Below are 16,573 nucleotides of genomic sequence, written 5' to 3'. Positions count from 1 at the left end.
AACATTATTTGGTAATGTAAAGTTGGGGTGGTGAGTTTCCCTAATTTGGGATACCTCTTTAGGATTGCCTCATTGTTGTCCCGATTACACCACAGTCTATGGAAGAGAAAAGTGACAGGCATTAACTTTGTCTTTGAGAAATTTAGAGTCTGGGTTGGGAGTTAAGGTGTACATGAACAACTGGAGAGAATTAGAAATTAGACATGATATGCTATGTACTTTGAGCCTAAGAAATTTAAATGATGGGAAATATTATGGGATAGAATTAAAGTAAGATTTCTGGGAGAAAATGAAGGCTTACATTTAATTCTATTGGTGATCACATAAACAGCTAGGAAATAAGTCTGGAGCTGAAATAGCTTAGTTTTGTAGAGGGAGGGTGATGCTGATCCTGAGAAAAGCTTTTTATTATCAGAAGTTCTGGTTCAGTGATACATTGAAGTGAACCTAGGTTTCAGAGGGAAGAGAAGGAACTTCAAAAAGTAGTAGTTGCTCTCATAGGAACTTCACCTTTTAATCTCAGCCTTGATTGAAGATTTTTTTTTTTTTTTTTGAGACAGAGTTTCGCTCTTGTTGCCCAGGCTGGAGTGCAATGGCGCCGTCTTGGCTCACGGCTACCTCCGCCTCCCAGGTTCAAGCAATTCTCCTGCTTCAGCCTCCCGAGTAGCTGGGATTACAGGCGCCCACCACCATGCCTGGCTACTTTTCGTATTTTTAGTAGAGATGGGGTTTTACCATGTTGGCCAGGCTAGTCTTGAACTCCTGACCTCAGGTGATCTGCCTGCCTTGGCCTCCCAAAGAGCTGAATTACAAGCATGAGCCACCGCTCCTGGGCTAAGATGTTTTTTAAATAATATTTTTCACTAAATTTTAAGAATTTTTTAACTAAAGTTATTTATATTTGGAATAATTCGTTAATGATTTAAATGTGTCATTTCCCCAACCCCTTTTTAAATTTGTAAATTTGAGGACTGGATTAAAAGATAAAAAGTTGCTGGATCTTATTTATTTTAAAGTCTTCTGGTAATTGAGCAAGTTGGTTGTATTTCTGGGACCATATAATAAACATAGTTCACTTCACAAGAGGTTTTTTGTTTGTTTGTTTTGTTTTGTTTTGTTTTGTTTTGAGACAGAGTCTCACTCTGTTGCCCAGGCTGGAATGTAGTGGCATGATCTCTGCTCACTGCAACCTCTGCTTCCCAGGTTCAAGCGATTATCCTGCCTCAGCCTCCCGAGTTGCTGGGACTATAGGCACGTGCCACCATGCCCGGGTAATTTTTTGTATTTTTAGTAGGGACGGGGTTTCACCGTGTTAGCCAGGATGGTCTCGATATCCTGACCTCGTGATCTGCCCGCCTTGGCCTCCCAGAGTGCTGGGATTACAGGCGTGAGCCACCATGCCCAGCCGACTTCCCAAGAGCTTTAAACTTGTGTCAGAGGGCAGATAGAATGGACGGAACTAAGAATTGTTTCTTTATGTAGATTGGCTTTATAAATATACATATTCCATAACTAATAAGGAATAAAAGAGAAAGAGGTAGCCTTATTAAGGATAAATTATTCTTGAGATTCATAATAACCTACTGGAGGAGTTGGCCTGACAATGTAATAAATAGATTTAACCTGTGGCCTATTGAAAAGCGGTGTTTCTGTTCTGGACTTTTTAGGAACCACATAGAAAGATTTAACTGAATTCCTTTATTATACTAAAGGTGCAGATTATGTTTATTTTCATCTGTATTGTCTTGTATATGTATGTCCTTTTCTATCACTACTAGCTTTTTCTGAATTATTTCCAGAGAAGTGAATGTCTGTTTCACTTTCATGTTTTTTTTCTTCATAAGAACTTTAAAATACTTTTAAGTTAATGTATCAATTTTTTAATTTATAGCTAACAAATTTATTTAATCTTCAGTGTGCTAAACCAGTCCATTTAAATGAATTGGTTTTTTTAGACTTTCAAATTCAGTTCTGAAGATTTTAAGTATGGGAAGTATACTTTTCTTTAAAAGATCCTTTTCTTACTGTATATCTAATCATAGGTATAATTTGGTGACCATGGTCCTAACTATATGTTTTGCACATTGATTTCCATTTGTTTCATGTTAGAAACAATATTAAACTGTTTTGTGACCATAATTTATAAATAAAGTGGTGTTCTGTTTAAAAACAAGCCCTGTTATCTAAAAAATAGTTTTTTGTGTTTTATAACATTCTTTCAAATGGAGTGTTTCATTTAATTCTCACAACAGTTGTATGTAGCTAAGGCAGGTGTCATGGTCCCTATTTTATAGACGAGGACACTGAGGTTAAAAGAGATTAAGAGACTAATAGGGTCACTTGGCTAGCACATCTTGAGACCACCCTAAATTTTGTCATTTTTATCCTAAATCTTGTGATTTTTATCCTTAATCTTACAAATCTTTTCCTTTGCTATATTTAGAAGGTAGAAGAATATTTGTTCACCTTTGAGAAAGGTGGTTTCCATCAGTGTTTTATTGTAATTCCAAGGGTTTTTTTATTTTTTATTTTTATTTTTTTGAGATGGGATCTTGTTCTGTTGCTCAAGCAACAGTTGCTCATTGCAGTGGTATGATAATAGCTCACTGTAGCCTTGGACTCCTGGGCTCAAGTGATCCTCCTACCTCAGCTTCCCCGGTATTTGGGACTACATTTATGTGCCACCATGCCTGCTTAATTTTTTTTTTTTTTTTTGAGATAGAGTCTTGCTCTGTCACCCGGGGTGGAGTTCAGTGGTGTGATCTCTGCTCACTACAGCCTCCACATCTTGTGTTCAAGTGATTCTCCTGTCTCAGCCTCCCGAGTAGCTGGGACTACAGGTGTGTGCCGCCACACCCGGCTAATTTTTTTATATTTTTAGTAGAGGCAGGGTTTCACCATGTTGGCCAGGGTGGTCTTGAACTCCTGACCTCAGGTGATCTGCCCACCTCGGCCTCCCAAAATGCTGGGATTACAGGCGTGAGCCACCAGGCCTGGCCAATTTTTTTATGTTTGTTAGAGATGGGGGTCTTCGTATGTTGCCCAGTCTGGTCTCAAACGCCAGTCCTCAAGCTATCCTCCTGCCCTGGCTTCCCCAAATTGCTGGGATTTATAGGGATGAGCTACTGTGTGTGGCAGCCAAGAAAAATCTTTTAAAAATTACTATCTTGTAACTAAGGTTATATAATGAAGACAGCATATTTTATTATCATCCCCCTTGTGCATAAACTCAAAAATCATTTTAAAAACTGATGAGAAGATTGAGAGTTCTATTTTCAAAATGTAATATTGTACCAACACAAACAAAAATTCAAATATGTATAGTGTATCACTGAATGGAAGACTAACTTGATTAGCAGAGATTATAGGTAATAGTTTTAATAGTATGATAAAATTTATTGTGGTTTATGTTGAACTTTTTTTAAAGATCATGAGCATTGATTCTATGTTTTCCATATCCTCGAATGGTAATTTCTACTGTTGAGTCATTCCAATAAAAGCATTTTGGTCACATAGTAGTGATTACTTGGTTTGCCTTTCTTGCTTCTTCATTTTTCTGACCTGTCCTCTCTCTGTTCATAAAACAAATCTATAAAATATAGTTGAAATTTAAAAAGTAATATAGGAAAATATAACTATGGGAAATAAAGTTACTCACTTAAGGGTGGGTTAAAAATAAAAATACCAGATTATCCCACACATTTCTTACTGAACCAGAGCATTTAAACCAAAGAAGCTCATTGTGTTTTATAACTCCTGGTTTTCACAATACCTTCTAAGGAAGAGAAAGATGTGGATGATAGATTTGAAAAAAGTAATTACTTGGGTCAGGAGTGGAGGCTTGCTTTGAACACTTTACTTTGAGAAAGGTTAGTGCCCAAGAATCACAGTGTCAAGGGTAGGAAAAAAAAATCATAATGCAAACAGATGACTACTGTTAGAGAAATGTATAATAATACTTTACTTTGTGTAGGACCCTACATCTGAGGAATTTCAAGAGCATTACACAATAACTCATGGTTCCTTTCAAAATGCTTGTGACACAATTTGCAAGGATTATCCTCATCTTAGGGGATAAATTTACGGAGAAATGGCAGCACAAGTTGGTAAGTAACTTGTCAAAATAGGTGACTGGTGAACAGCTATAAGTTGAATCTGAAAGTTGGAGTCTACCAGTCTCCTACCTTATTCACTAAATTGTGCTTATGTTTAGAATTATTTATAGTAATATCTTCTGTTTGAGGCAGATCAAATACTAGTGCACAGATTGTTTCCCTGCCATTCTATTTGATGGCCTGTTAAATCATTTTACCAAGATGCTTACATTCTGATGCCACTTTGATACTTCATTATAACTCTGTGTGGTATGAAGAATATTTAAACAAATGAACAGAAACTTAACTATGGTAATACCCTGTCTTTCCTGTTTTCTATTATATATTGTATACATCCCCTTGTCTAACTGCTAAGTTGTACTACAATCCAAGGTCCATAGTAACTGACTTGCAGAATTGATTTGGTGACTAACCTTGGAACTTGGATTAGTTGTGTTGTATAAAGTCCACTATGTAAATACATGCATCTCTCTCTAAGATGCATTGGTTTGGTGGATGCTTTATAAAACTCTTAAAACCTACACAGAAGACAAAAATAGCAGTAGATGCCTAATCTGAGCAGTCTAACAAAGGGAAGCTTCTTTAAAGGACTTGGAACCAGTGATTTTCTCTTGGGTATGTTAATGTTTTTACATGATTAGAAGTGAGCCACATACTTTCCCTAAAAGATTTAGCAGTGCGGTAGATTTTGGTTTCACAATTTGGGTAGTTAGCGATTCTTGTTGCAGATGGCAGTCTAGGGAGTCTAGTTTCCATTATCTCCTTAGTAAGGACTCTTAGGGTTCCATGTTCCCAATAGATCATACAAATGTAGCACTGTTTTTCAAGCTCATTTCTCACAAAGGCATGCATTTTAAAAACTGCTTTGAAGAAATAAAAGTTACTTCTGTATTCCTAGGCTATAAAGTATATCAAGTGCTTGGGATACATATGAAAGAATCAAATAGAAGCGGCATACTCAAATGTTTATATAAAAGTTTATTTGGGCTTGGATAATATTAGTAGAAAAATGGGTAACACTAATGAGGAAACTATATTAATGAGCTCATGGTTGAACTTCCTGTTCCCCTGGATTTTTTTTTTCATATTGATGGAATTTAAAAGGCAGTTATTTTAAATCGTAATAAATTATGATGGTTACCTTATATGTGAGAAAAACCTATGCTGTGTGTAATTATACATTTTATTGGAGTTTTGTTTTTTTAGACAGGATCTTGCTGTCACTGGAGTACAGTAGTTGAACTGTGGCTCACTGTAGCCTCAACTTCCCTGCGTTCAGGAATCCTCTTACCTCAGCCTGCTGAGTAGCTGGGACCACATGTGCATGCCACCAGGCCCAGCATATATTTGTATTTTTTGTAGAGACAGGGTTCCACTCTTTTGCCCAGGCTGGTCTCGAAGTGATCATCCCACCTCAGACTCCCAAAGTGTTGGGATTATAGGCATGAACCACCATGCCAGGCCTTATTAGAGTTGTTTTTTTTTTTAAGGGAAATTTCTTGCATTTCGATGGCTTATTCCTTAAACCATAATGTTTTATTTGCCTAGATTTACTCTTTTGTGTTCATTTCTAGCATGGCAGAATTTTGGTTTAGCCTTTCTTGGCCATAAGACATTCTAGAATCCTTTAGTAATGGGCTTTTCACAAATTATTTGAAAATATCTTAATTTTTTATTCATATCTAAGATTCGCCTCATTTTATTCCTTTGCTAGGTGTTATACTATTCTGAAATAACACATTTTTAGTATTACAAGTTCTTGGTAGAGAATTTCTAACACATAGGAAAGTAAAAACTATAATGCCATCATGCATAGGTAAATAGTATTGTCACATGAGACCTTTTCTATATTCATATATGTTTTTGATTAAAAACTGGGAGTGTGTTCTTGTATCTCAACTTTTTTCTCCTGATAATAATTTAGTATTTTCCCATGTTTTAAAATTTTAGGAATATTGGGAATATTTAGGAATATAATTAACATTTTATCATTTAGATGTACCAAAATTTATTTAAGTATTCTATTTTTTGGATTTTTTTTTTTTTTTTTTTTGAGACGGAGCCTTGCTCTGTTTCCCAAGCTGGAGTGCATGGCGCGAACTCCACTCACCGCAGCCTCTGCCTCCTGGGTTCAAGTGATTCTCCTGTCTCAGCCTCCTGCGTAGCTGGGATTACAATGCGTGCCACCACTCCTGGCTAATTTTTTGTATTTTTAGTAGAGACAGGGTTTCACCATATTGGCCAGGGTGGTCTCCAACTCCTGACCTCGTGATCCACCTGCCTCAGCCTCCCAAAGTGCTGGGATTACAGGCGTGAGCCACCATGCCCAACCTATTTTTTAGAATTTACTTCCAGATTTTTGTTATAAGTTAATACTGCAATGAACATATATATCAATTCAGTCTTTATTTCTTTTTCTTTCTCTCTCTCTCTCTCTCTTTTTTTTTTTAGACAGAATCTTACTCTGTTGCCTAGGCTAGAGTGCCTGTTGCCATCTTGGCTCACTGCAACCTCCGCCTCCCAGGTTCAAATGATTCTCCTGCCTCAGCCTCCCGAGTAGCTGAGATCACAGGCATGCGGGCACCACACTTGGCTAATGTTTTGTATTTTTAGTAGAGATTGGGTTTCACCATGATGGCCAGGCTGGTCTTGAACTCCTGACCTCAGGTGATCCACCTGCCACGACATCCCAAATTGCTGGGATTACATGCCTGAGCCATGGTGCCTGCCTATTTCTTTCTTTTAATTATTTTTTATTTTGGGGGGACAGGATTTTGCTCTGTTGCCCAGGCTGGAGTGCAGTGGCATGATCTCGGCTCATGGCAACCTCCGTCTCCTGGGCTCAAGCGATTCTCCTGCCTCGGCCTCCAGAGCAGCTAGGATTACAGGCGTGTGCCACCATGCCCGGCTAATTTTTTGTATTTTTAGTAGAGGTGGGATTTTGCCATGTTGACCAGGCTGGTCTAGAACTCCTGGCCTCAAGTGATCTGCCCACTTCGCCCTCCCAAAATGCTGGGATTACAGGCATGAGCTACCACTCTGTTTCTTTATTATTATTTGAGATAGAGTTTCGCTCTTGTTGCCCAGGCTAAAGTGCAATGGTGCAATCTTGGCTCACTGCAGCCTCCGCCTCTCAGGTTCAAGTGACTCTCTTGCCTTGACCTCCTGAGTAGCTGGGATTACAGATGCCCGCCAACATGCCCTGCTAATTTTTTGTAATTTTAGTAGAGACAGAGTTTTGCCATGTTGGCCAGGCTGGTCTCGAACTCCTGGCCTCAGTTAATCCGCCCGCCTCGGCCTCCAAAGTGCTGGGCTTACAGGCGTGAGCCACCACGCCTGACCTACCTCTGTTTATTTCTTTAGGAAAAAGAACATCTTTAAGGAAAGAGAACTGAATTTATTGTTTAAGCACAGTTGTGTCTCATTTTACGAAGTTTATATACTCATTAGATATTTGTAAATGAAAGTTTTTAAAATGTATGACAAGGCCGAGCGTGGTGGCTTACGCCTGTAAACACAGCACTTTGGGAGGCCGAGGCAAGCGGATCACGAGGTCAGGAGTTCAAGACCAGCCTGGCCAACATAGTGAAGCACCGTCGCTACTTAAAAAATAGAAAAATTAGCTGGGCATAGTGGTGTGCCTGTAGTCTCAGCTACTCGGGTCGCTGAGGCAGGAGAGTTGCTTGAACCCAGGAGGCAGAGGTTGCAGTGAGCCGAGATCTGCACTCTAGCCTGGGTAACACAGTGAGACTCCATCTAAAAATAATAATAATAATAAAGGTAAATAAATAAATAATTACAATTACAATATTACAACCTAATAGGGAATAGAAAACAAATGCACAAATAATAGAAATGCAATTAAAATATGCCAAGTGTTATAGGATGTATAAACAACAGTGCCGTGTAGAGATAGTATACTATCAGATAGCAACAGGCAAGTTTGAGGCTGGGGGAAAAGTAGTCCATGTAACAGATGTCTGAGAATAGTGAGCAGGAAGGTTAGAAAGGCAAAATTGAGGTCAGATTATAGAAATAAATTCAAGAGCTTGAATTTAATTTGGTGAATATCCACTGATAGATTGTAATGGGAATTACAATGGATTTATAAAGGAAAGGTTGAAAGGGAGAGAAATTGGAGGTAAAGAAATAGGCTGTAATGGTAGTACTTTAAAGCAAGAAAGGAGCAGGTAGATAATGGAGAGACTTAGGGAGGCAGAAAGAATGGACAGACTTTGATAACCAGATGGAAATAAATAATAAACATAAAGGGAAGAGCCAGGTATGATCCTAAGTGGAATCATTAGCTGATAGAAATAAGGAATCCAGGAAGAGAAGAAATATTCTCTTTTATTTTAAGAGGCAAGTTAAAAGATTCTGGTAAGGCAAATTTTGTGGTAAACTTAATAATACTGAGTGAGCAGTAAGAAATGTAGTACTGTAAGTGGGGGCTAAATGCGTGGTGTTTATTTTCGATTTTGTTTTATTTTCAGTTCAGATAGGCTGACATTCCAACTGTAGACTTCTCCCCAGTTCTAACCTGTTAAGTAATTAATAATTCATTAACAGTACTTCGTACTTTCGGAAGACTGCTTAAGGCACGTGGTGATACAATACCATTGTAAATTTAAAGTGACCTAAATGGTTGCCTCCTCCGTCTGTTTTGTAAACCTGAATTTCTATATACAGGGTTTTTTTTGTTGTTTTTTTTTTGTTTTTTTTTTTTTGAGATGGAGTATTGCTCTGTCACCCAGGCTGGAGAGAGTGGCACCATCTCTGCTCACTGCAACCTCCACCTCCCAGGTTCAAGCGATTCTCCTGCTTCAGCCTTTCACGTAGCTGGGATTACAGGCATCCGCCACCGTGCCCGGCTAATTTTTTTTTTTTTGTATTTTTAGTAGAAACGGGGTTTCACCATATTGGTCAGGTTGGTCTGGAACTCCTGACCTGAAGTTATCTGCCCGCCTCGGCCTCCCAAAGTGGTAGGATTACAGGCGTGAGTCACTGCTCCCGGCCCATTTGCTTATTCTTTAGCTGACACAAACCTATTCTTTTTTATTTTTTGAGATGGAGTCTCGCTCTGTCGCCCAGGCTGGAGTGCAGTGGTGCGATCTCGGCTCACTACAAGCTCCACTTCCTGGGTTCATGCCATTCTCCTGCCTCAGCTTCCCATTTAGCTGGGACTACAAGCGCCTGCCATGATGCCTGGCTAATTTTTTGTATTTTTAGTAGGGATGAGTTTCACTGTGTTAGCCAGGATAGTATTGACCTCCTGACTTCATGATCCGCCTGCCTCGGCCTCCCAAAGTGCCAAACCTATTCTTAATTACTATGTTTGACTTCAGGACTTCCCTCCAGGTCTTACTGGAAACAAAGCTTTTGCAGTCAGAAGGTGCAATGACATAGGTGTAAGTTGCTTTTGGTTCCACTAGTAGCTGAAATAATTTTAACTGTAAGTTGGATATATGCCGGCAATGTAAGCAAGAGCTATTGGGAAATTCACCTTTTGCGATAATGCTGTTGCCTCTGTGAAAGGGAAACAGGCGTGGGGAAGAAACAGGTAAGGCTAAAAGAGGTCCTAAAGAGCAGAATTAGGAGTATCTGAAAAGCAGTGGAAAGAAAGTTTAGCTACTTTACCTATACATTATTAGAAGACATTTGTGACTTTTTTTTTTTTTTAGGGTGGCATAACAAGGATAAAGTAGATGTTAGATTGCTTCCCAGAATTGATCCAAAGTACTTATCAATCAGCATATATGTAATTTCTAATCCAAGTATTGCTTAGCTATAGATTTCATACGTAGGCTCTCTAATAGGAATGGACCTTATATTTTGAAGAGTTACTAGGTAGAAGCCTGATTGGTTGATGTTACCTGTACCTGAACATAGACCTATTCACATTTTCAGTTGGGAAGTTGAATGAACCTCTGCAACTGAGAATAAGGGGAAAAGGGAACACATTATAAGTTGGTACTGCATTGTATAGGGTGAAGAAATACACAAACCATGTAATTGGAGAGAAATTTAGTGTTGCAATATTTAGAATGTATTATTTACGGCTGGACTTGGTGGCTCACGCCTGTATTCCCAGAACTTTGGGAAGTCGAGGTAGGTGGATCACAAGGTCAGGGGTTTGAAACTAGCCTGGCCAACATGGTGAAACTCTATCTCTACTAAAAAAATACAAAAATTAGCTGGGTATGGTGGCATGGACCTGTAATCTCAGCTACTTGGGAGGCTAAGGCAGGAGAATTGCTTGAACCTGGGAGGTGGAGGTTGCAGTGAGCCAAGATTGCGCCACCGTTATTTGTGTCACTGCACTCCAGCCTGGGTGACACAGCAAGACTGCCTCAAAAGCAAACAAAAAGAATATTATTCACATATTGTAATGCTGATATTAAAAAAATAGTAGCAGTAAACCTCCATTATGTGCCAGGTACTGTGCTGAATCCTTTATTCATTATTGAAAAGTCTTATATCTATTCTGCAAAAGCTGTGCTGAATCCTTATTCATTATCCGAAAGTCTTATATCTGTCCTGCAAAAGTATGTGTTTTGGTGAGAACAGTCAGTCTTCAGAAGATTAAGTAATTCTCCCAAAGTTGAAATTAAAGCTGAGTAGAAACAAGAACCAATAAGAAGAACAATGGAAGAAAAGAAACCATTTATAATAGCGAGAGAAACAAAATAACCCAGCAATAAAGTAGTAAGAAATGTGCAAGACCTATATGAAGAAGACTTGAAAGCATTACTGAGGAACACAAAAAACTTGAGCAAATGAAAACCACATTTATGGATAGGGACATTCAACCATATCAACCTGTCAGTTTTCTCTAATTTGTAAATTTAGTGTGATCCTAATGAAAATGTCAAGTGACTTTTTGGGGAAGTAGACAAATGGATACTGAAGTTCATATGGAAAAAGAAAAAGTAGGAAAATTCTAAAAAAGAACAGTAATAAATATTAACTTTTTTAAAAGACAGTTTCTAATATACATTAAAATGAGCAAGGTGTAGAGAGCAATGTATAGAGAGCTACATTTTGGGTTTTTTAAACAAAGAAAAATATACACTTGCATTTGCTTATAGATACACAAAAAACCCTGGAAGGATATATACAACTAATAACATTGGTAACTCTTGGTGTAGAGGTGGGAAAAGAAGTGGTGAGAGTTAGGTTGATGGAGAACATACATAGTAGACTTTTCCCTATATACCTTTTTAAAAACAATGTAAATATGTTACCTATTCTTTTTTTTTTTTTTTTTTTAAAGGGTAGGCTTTGGAATTAGAGTGCTCACATAAAAATCCTAGCTCTGTTGCTAGATCTGTTTTCTTGGTCACATTGCTTAACCTCTCTGTGCCTAGGTGTTCTCTTCTCTAAAATTAGGATAATCATGCCAAACTCCGAGAGTAGCTGCAGGAGAATCACTTGAACCTGGGAGGTGGAGGTTGCACTGGGCCGAGATTGTGCCACTGCACTCCAGCCTGGTGACAGAGTGAGACTCCTATCTCAAAAAAATAAAAATAAAACGTAGCAGTGCAAAGAACAATGCCTGGCATATGGTGAGTATTCAATAAGTGTTTGTTTAGAAGAAAAAACAATATTAGAGTGGGAATTTAAATTTAGGTCTGCCTTATGGTAATGTGATATTATGCTGTTTCATATTTGCCTGGTGACTGTTATATTGTCTTATATGGAAACTATATTGCTTTCATAATTACCTCCAGATATACAATACAGATCTTTTCATTTATGCCTGAAGTTTAGGCATTTATTCAACAAACAGTTGTCTTCCTACTGTGCCCCTGATATTGTGCTAGGCATGAAAGTACTTCTTTGTCTTTAGCCTTCAATTAACCTTACTGGAGCTCTTATTCCAACACTATACCAAAATTTAAAAAATTGTTTGTTTATGGTACTTAGAGGTAATGCTTTATTGGAGCGATATAAAATGGATTGGATTCCTTTACCTTCAGACTTTAAAGATATAATAATGATACCAAAAAAGAAAAGAATTAAAGATGCCTTTTTTTCTTGTGAGAAGCACATAAATGATGGCAGTTAGATTGATCATTGATTTTAAGGTTATTTAATGATTAATAATTACAAGGTGGCCAGGTGTGGTGGCTCACACCTGTAATCCTAGCACTTAGGGAGGCCAAGGCAGGTGGATTGCCTGAGCTTAGGAGTTCAAGACCAGCCTGGGCAACATGGTGAAACCCTGTTTCTACTAGAAATAGAAAAAATTAGCTGGGTGTGGTGATGCACGCCTGTAATCCCAGCTACTCTATTCAGGAGACTGAGGCATGAGAATTACTTGAACCCAGAAGGTGGTGGTTTATGTAATTGCACCACTGCACTCCATACTGGGCAACAGAACAAGACTCTGTCTTAAAAGCCAAAAGAAATTAATAAGGTGTAGTTTGTGTATTGATATTTTGAGAATCATAGACACTTGAGTAAATACTACTGAGTTATACTATTTTGTTTCTTTTTTCCTTTTTTTTTTTTTTTTGAGACAAGAGTCTCACCCTGTCACCCAGGCTGGAGTGCAGTGGTGCGATCTCAGCTTAGTGCGATCTCAGCTTAGTGCGACCTCCGCCTCCCGGGTTCAAGCGATTCTCCTGCCTCAGCCTCCCAAGTAGCTGGGATTACAGGCATGCGCCACCACACCTGGCTAATTTTGTATTTTTGGTAGAGACAGAGTTTCACCACGTTGGCCAGGCTGATCTCGGAACTCCTGACCTTGTGGTCTGCCCGCTTTGGCCTCCCAAAGTGCTGGGATTACAGCCATGAGCCACCATTATACTTTTAAAACCAGCCCTGCCCCTCCCAAAATGATAAGCTGACCTTAAAATGTAGAATGCATGTGTTTGATCGTACTTCTCTACTCTTATTTTGCATTTGCTGTTATTTTCACACCAATCTGAATAAAATTTTGGCTTAGTGTGTTGTTGATAAACTGTGTATCCACTGTTATACAGTGCTTGACTATGAGAGAAATTTATACCTCAAGAAAATCAAGGACAAATATATAGATATATCATATATGTTTGAAATTGTATATAACTGATAAGTTGTGGAGAACAAAAAAAGGAACATTTAAAATGGAAGCCATTGTGGTTATCTATCTTTATCTGTCAAAACAAAATGCAAAAACAACTCCTTTTCCTTGTTTGTTAATGCTTGCACTCACTTAGGTTCAGACCTTAGATTCATTTTAGGGTCTGTTTCCTTTCCCGTAGCACCCACATTGAGCCAGTTGCCAGATTTTGGTTATTTTTCTCAGTGACTGTCTTGTTTTTTAATTTCTTTTGCAAATAGCTTGTGTAACTTTGAGCTAATTACTTTGAACTATTGGGCCCTTAGTTTCCTCTTCTCTCAATCTAAAATTCTTTGTTTTCATTCTGGGCTATTACTGGTGTGCATGAGAACTGTGGCCAGTAGCTCTTTAACTGGTCTCCCTACTCCACTTCATTCTTCTTATTAATTCTAGGTTATCTTTCCAAGGTATATTTCAGTTTCCCTGTCTTGAAATTTGCCCAGCTAAAGTACCATCTCCATCATTACTCCTTGGTCACTCTTATAAGAATTCAAGTCACACATTTTGAACTATCAAGTACAGTCCATGGAATTCAGTAAGTTAATAAATTGCATCACTGTCTTCCCATTACAATTATCTTCCCTACCGTGTCATCTCCTGGATGGTAGAAAACCTTGTCTTAACATGTCTTTGCTAAAACCACAGTGAAATACTGTGGTGCACATAGAAGGAACTCAGGGCAGAGTTGTTGAAAGAGCACAGAATCAGTGTGTTTTATTGGTTGTGTCTTAGGAAAGGAAGATCATAGACTCTTGTTTTAATGAAGTTGATCACCATCAGCTAAATTACAGTGAAAATTTTAAAATTTAAAGCTCTACTAATATATTCTGAGGGTTCATTCTTGCTTGTCTTTGAAAGAAATTGAGATAAAGGAACTATATGATTGTATTGTATTATGTTGGAGTCTTTATATTTTACCTTTACCTCTTCTTTCCTCTTCAAAGCAATTAATTTTAGCAGTTCATAGACATCCAAGTAGTACTTCTTTAAAAGAAAGGGGCCAGGCGTGGTGGCTCATGCCTGTAATCCCAGCACTTTGGGAGGCTGAGGCCGGTGGATCTCCTCAGGAGTTCGAGACCAGCCTGGTCCAGCATGGTGAAACCCCGCCTCTACTAAAAATACAAAAATTAGTCAGGCATGGTGGCCAGTTCTGTAATCCCAGGTACTCGGGAGACTGGGGCAGGAGAATCGCCTGAACCCGGGAGGCAGAGGTTGCAGTGAGCCGAGACGTGCTACTGCACTACAGCCTGGGCAACAGAGCGAGACTCTGTCTCAAAAAAAAAAAAAAAAAAGGATATTGTAATGCTCCTAAGTAAAAATAAAACTATATTTTGGAAGTAAATTATTGAAACATAACTATGTTATATTTGAATATTAACAAAAGGACAGCGGTTCAATAAATAGGGAAATGTTTATAACTTAGTGCCTTTATCTGTGAAGCTTAAGGATAATGGCAAGCCTTCCTCATGGTGTTATGAGGGTTAAATAAGATTAAGTAATTAAAGTGCTAAGCTTAGTGCCAGGCACATAAGCTCTTTATATATGTTAACTGTATTCCTCTATATAAATAGAATATATAAAAGGGGTATGAACTTGTCAACATATCCATTACAAAGAATTTCTTAATCTTGTTAGTTGTTTCTTCATATAAACATTTTATTGTTTGCTGTCAACTAAGACTTGTAAGTTACTTTATATTAACTTTAGATTTTATCAGGGAACCCACTGAAATACTTTCTTGCCTATGGATTGTACCATTCCAAATTCCTACTGGTAATAGTAATAATTAGAGGGAATAAAAATTTTCATTTAATTTATTGATGGTTTAGTTTTGTTTGTTTCTTTAATTCTGAATTTGTCTTATAGTTTGTGATGATTGTTAAGTACGTGATGTTAGAGATCCTTCTAAAAGTGTCAGTTACCACCAGCCTGGGCAACATGGTGAAACTCTGTCCCTACTAAAAATACAAAAATAGCCAGGCATGGTGGTACATGTGTGTAATCCCAGCTACTCAGGAGCCTGAGTCAGGAGAATCGCTTGAGCCTGGGAGGCAGAGGTTGCAGTGAGCCGAGATCGTGCCACTGCACTCCTGCCTGGGCAACAGAGCGAGACTCTGTCTCAAAAAATAGAAACAATATAAAAAATAAAAATAAATAGAAAAGTATTAGTAAACAATAGTTGTACTTTGTTTTATTTAAACAATAATTTCACTATTATTTTTCAGTAATAGGGAATTTTATGCCTTAAGTGAAGTAGCCTTTGGTTATTTGTTTTCTCTGCAACAAAATTAGCAATGTAATTATTTAAAGTTAGAAACAAATCTGAATTACTCATTGATGTTATTCACTAATCCCAAGTGATTAATATCTTTATCTTTAAAAAGTCAGAATCATGAAATGGGACAGATGCACGCCTCATGCCTGTAATCCCAACATTTTGGGAGGCTGAGGTGGGTGGATCACTTGAGGTCAGGAGTTTGAGACCAGCCTGGCCAACATGGTGAAACCTCATCTCTACTAAAAATGCAAAAAATTAGCTGGGCGTGGTGTTGCCAGGTGGGTGTGGTTAGCTGAGAGAATTTCTTGAACCTGGGAGGTGGAGGTTGCAGTGAGCTGAGATTGCACCACTGCACTCCAGCCTGACCAACAGAGTTAGTGAAACTCGGTCTCAAAAAAAAAAAAAATCATAAAATACTTCAACTACACATTCAGTTATTTAATAAAACAAAGAAGAAGAAAAGAAAAATTAAAAAACATTTATAAAAAACCAGTGTTAAATTTGGTAATCATTTTCCGAATCTTTTATCTGCATACATGTGTAAGAATGGAGCTCTACAATACCTTTTTTATTTTATAGTATGGTATCTTGAGAACTTTAAAGTTAAATTTTTAGACATGGATTTTAGGTATGCTTTGCATTGCCCTAGTTTAGAGTTTTGAGTTGTTCAGAGAGAAGGGAAGGGGAGATCTGTATTTTTAACAACTAATGAGGCATGGTAGGACAGAGGATTTTGAAACTTAAGGTCTGGTGGAGTTGAAATGATCTCTTTAAAATAGGTATTTGACAAAGTATATTCCTTCTGACCTCAGTATTAAAATTTTTCAATGTGGATATACTTGTTGCTCTTCATAACTGTGGATTCTAGATCCTGTTAACGTGAACATAAAATATCAACAGAGATTTTTGTTCTCTGTATAAAATGACCAATGTTTTAGTTTGTGGTAATTCCTAGACATGGGCATTCACAGAACTGCCAAATACTTGAGTCAGCAGATGTGCACTTTACCAGTGGAGATTTAAGGCAGTGCTCTGCCTTTTTGTATTAGCAGTCATTGCAAACAAGTGGCCTTT

The 16,573-nt window shown here is 38.0% G+C and overlaps 1 protein-coding gene across 11 annotated transcripts in view; it reads left to right on the top strand.

Annotated features, from left to right (window-relative positions):
* HERC4 (HECT and RLD domain containing E3 ubiquitin protein ligase 4) overlaps window positions 1–16,573 on the top strand; it is a 149,833-nt gene that overhangs the window by 4,192 nt on the left and 129,068 nt on the right. For 2 of the 11 annotated variants that reach the window (XM_021943414.2, XM_021943416.2), the window contains exon 4: window positions 3,974–4,106. The exons of 8 other annotated variants lie outside the window; for them this stretch is intronic. In XM_021943414.2, coding sequence (XP_021799106.1) covers window positions 4,091–4,106 — 16 coding nt within the window. In that variant the 5' untranslated portion in view covers window positions 3,974–4,090. Of the gene's footprint in view, window positions 1–1,203; window positions 1,272–3,973; window positions 4,107–16,573 lie in introns of all 11 variants that reach the window. One more of the 11 variants, XM_021943415.2, reaches the window with a different exon arrangement.

The sequence above is a fragment of the Papio anubis genome, chromosome 11 (assembly GCF_008728515.1).
Source record: "Papio anubis isolate 15944 chromosome 11, Panubis1.0, whole genome shotgun sequence".
NCBI lineage: Eukaryota > Metazoa > Chordata > Mammalia > Primates > Cercopithecidae > Papio > Papio anubis.
This window is presented reverse-complemented; position numbering and strand designations above follow the sequence as displayed.